The 2,358-nt window shown below is 35.5% G+C and overlaps 1 protein-coding gene across 1 annotated transcript; it reads right to left on the bottom strand.

The window, feature by feature from the left end:
- Positions 1–280: 280 nt before the first annotated feature.
- On the bottom strand, positions 281–2,020 carry LOC106382125 (alkane hydroxylase MAH1). Its single transcript, XM_013822090.3, has one exon. It carries the CDS (start codon positions 1,974–1,976, stop codon positions 486–488), a length of 1,491 nt encoding a protein of 496 aa, XP_013677544.2. The 5' UTR covers positions 1,977–2,020; the 3' UTR covers positions 281–485.
- Between the last annotated feature and the right edge of the window lie 338 nt (positions 2,021–2,358).

Raw genomic sequence — 2,358 nt, 5'->3', positions numbered from 1 at the left:
ATAATAATATATAGATCATGAAATAAAAAATACAATTTTTTCTCTTCTTTTATTCACAACATATTTCTCATTCCTATAACTTTTGTTCATCTTGATTTTTTTATCTTCATTTTCTTTAAATGGTCACGAGTTTCAGCCTAAAAGTATAGCAAAATGGAGTGAAACGAATTTAAAATATATATGTACTCAACTTATTTGGAAATATTCAATAATAAAAAGTTACAATTTGTTTTTCTTTTCTTTTTTTTGAAACTGAAATTTTTATTTTTCTTAAATAATATTTACGGGGAACAAACATTTAATAGAATGAATAACGACACACTTTAAAATAATACAAATAGCGACACACATATAAATAATACAAATAGGCAATAGCACAACAATTATAGAATATACTTTAAATGATATCTGCGCCTAACAAAAACTTATTAATACAAAAAAAAAAAAAAACTTATTAATACCTGTAACCCAATTATCAAGAAGAATCACATCTTCTTAGTGACAGTGACATTAAGACCATGTTTCATACGGAGAACGATAGAAGGGACTGCTTCAATCTTGTGACCTTCAGTGACCTTAAAGTCATAGTTTTGTATGATCTCCACAGCTACTATCTTCATCTGCAGGAGAGCCAAATGTTTACCCAAGCAAGCCCTCGGACCAGCATTAAAAGCCATGAACTTGTATGAAGGTTCATGTTTTAGCTCTCCACTTTTTGAAATCCATCTCTCTGGTTTAAAATCGAATGCGTCTTCTCCCCATATAGATCTCATTCTTCCCAATGCATAAATACATATCACGATTTTTGAATTCGCTTCAACTTTGTGCCCGCTTGGAAGTACATCTGGCTTTGCAGGAGACTTATGGTTAAAGGGAAGTGGTGGGTAGAGTCTCATTGTTTCGGATAATGCAGCATGTAGATACACGAGCTTCTCTAGATCTGTAGGATCATACTTAGTGTTGATCTCTTTCCGGATCTTGGACAAAACTTGAGGATGCATAGAGAGAAGCCAGAAGAACCAAGTGAGAGCTGAGCTTGTGGTGTCCCTTCCCGACAACACTAGACTGAAAGCAACATCTCTTATAAACGTATCGTTACTTGGTTTCAAGAGCCTATATTTGGTCGTGTCCACATTCATATAGTATGTTAACGCGTCCGCTGATTGCTTGCTTTCCCCGCGACTTAACTCCTCTCTTCTTGTGGAGATGATCTTCGCAAACATACGGTTGACAGTCACCAAAGAAGACCTCATCTTCCTCTCTAGTCCAATACCCAACCAGTTTTGAAGCCTCCACAAGATGACCGGTTTGAAATGTCTATAATAGATCGCTTCTTCACCAGTTTCCGCAGCTTCACCGAACTCCACTTCGGGCATCTCGATGGATAGCGACATTGGGTCGTAACCAGTCATCAAAATCGAAGAAGTGTCAAACATGAATCTTTTGAACACATCTTGTAAGTCTATAACAATTTTTTCATGAGCAGCATTATCAAGAAAAGGAACAAGACCTTCCTTTAACTTACTTGTATTGCTACTTACTGACAGCTCCAGGAAATCTGGATGGTGAAAGATGGCATGATTTGACTTCCTCAGATCCTCCCACAGCTCTAGATCAACACTTAAGATTCCGTCTCCCAAAACATCGAAGATCTTCTTGAACTCTGGTCCTTTGGGGTAATTCCCAAAGTTTAAGCTTAGTATGTGATGGATATTCCTTGGGTCGGCAGTGAATAGCATGTCCGTTCCACTAAGCCATGGGCCTTTGAAGAAAAAAGTTAGGTTGGAGGCCTCAAGAACTTCGAACGTCCAGTCGAAGATACGAGGGATATGGGGGAGCATTCCTGGAAGCATCCCGAGGACAGGCCAGTTTTTGAGAATAGGCTGGCCGGGAGATTTCTTGTGGAGGAAGAAATGTTTGAATACAAGGAAAAAAAGGAACGCTACGAAAACTTCAGGTAAGCCTATCATCGCCATTTTTAAACAAATGTATTTATGAGTATGGATACAAAAATCTTAGTTTAGTTGGTTTCCTATATATAGCCGATCCCTAATACTATATTTGCGAAGTGATTTTGCCACATGTCCTCTATACAATCAATTTCACAAAACAAATATGACATGGCTACTGAAATTGATGACATTGCTTCTGGAAAAATATGACATAGATAATTTCATTTAATGTTGATTTATATTTTTGACAAACTTATTAAAATATGGTAATAATTGATAAATATTACATTTAATATTGATATTTCTTTTTGGTAAACTTTTTTTAAATAAGGTAATAGTTCATACATCATCTATAAAATAAATATCATATATAACATTTTAAATTTCGAAATATTATTATTTTTGT

The sequence above is a fragment of the Brassica napus genome, chromosome C9 (assembly GCF_020379485.1).
Source record: "Brassica napus cultivar Da-Ae chromosome C9, Da-Ae, whole genome shotgun sequence".
Classification (NCBI taxonomy): Eukaryota; Viridiplantae; Streptophyta; class Magnoliopsida; order Brassicales; family Brassicaceae; genus Brassica; species Brassica napus.
The sequence above is the reverse complement of the archived record's forward strand: the minus strand, read 5'-3'. Positions and strand labels throughout refer to the sequence as shown.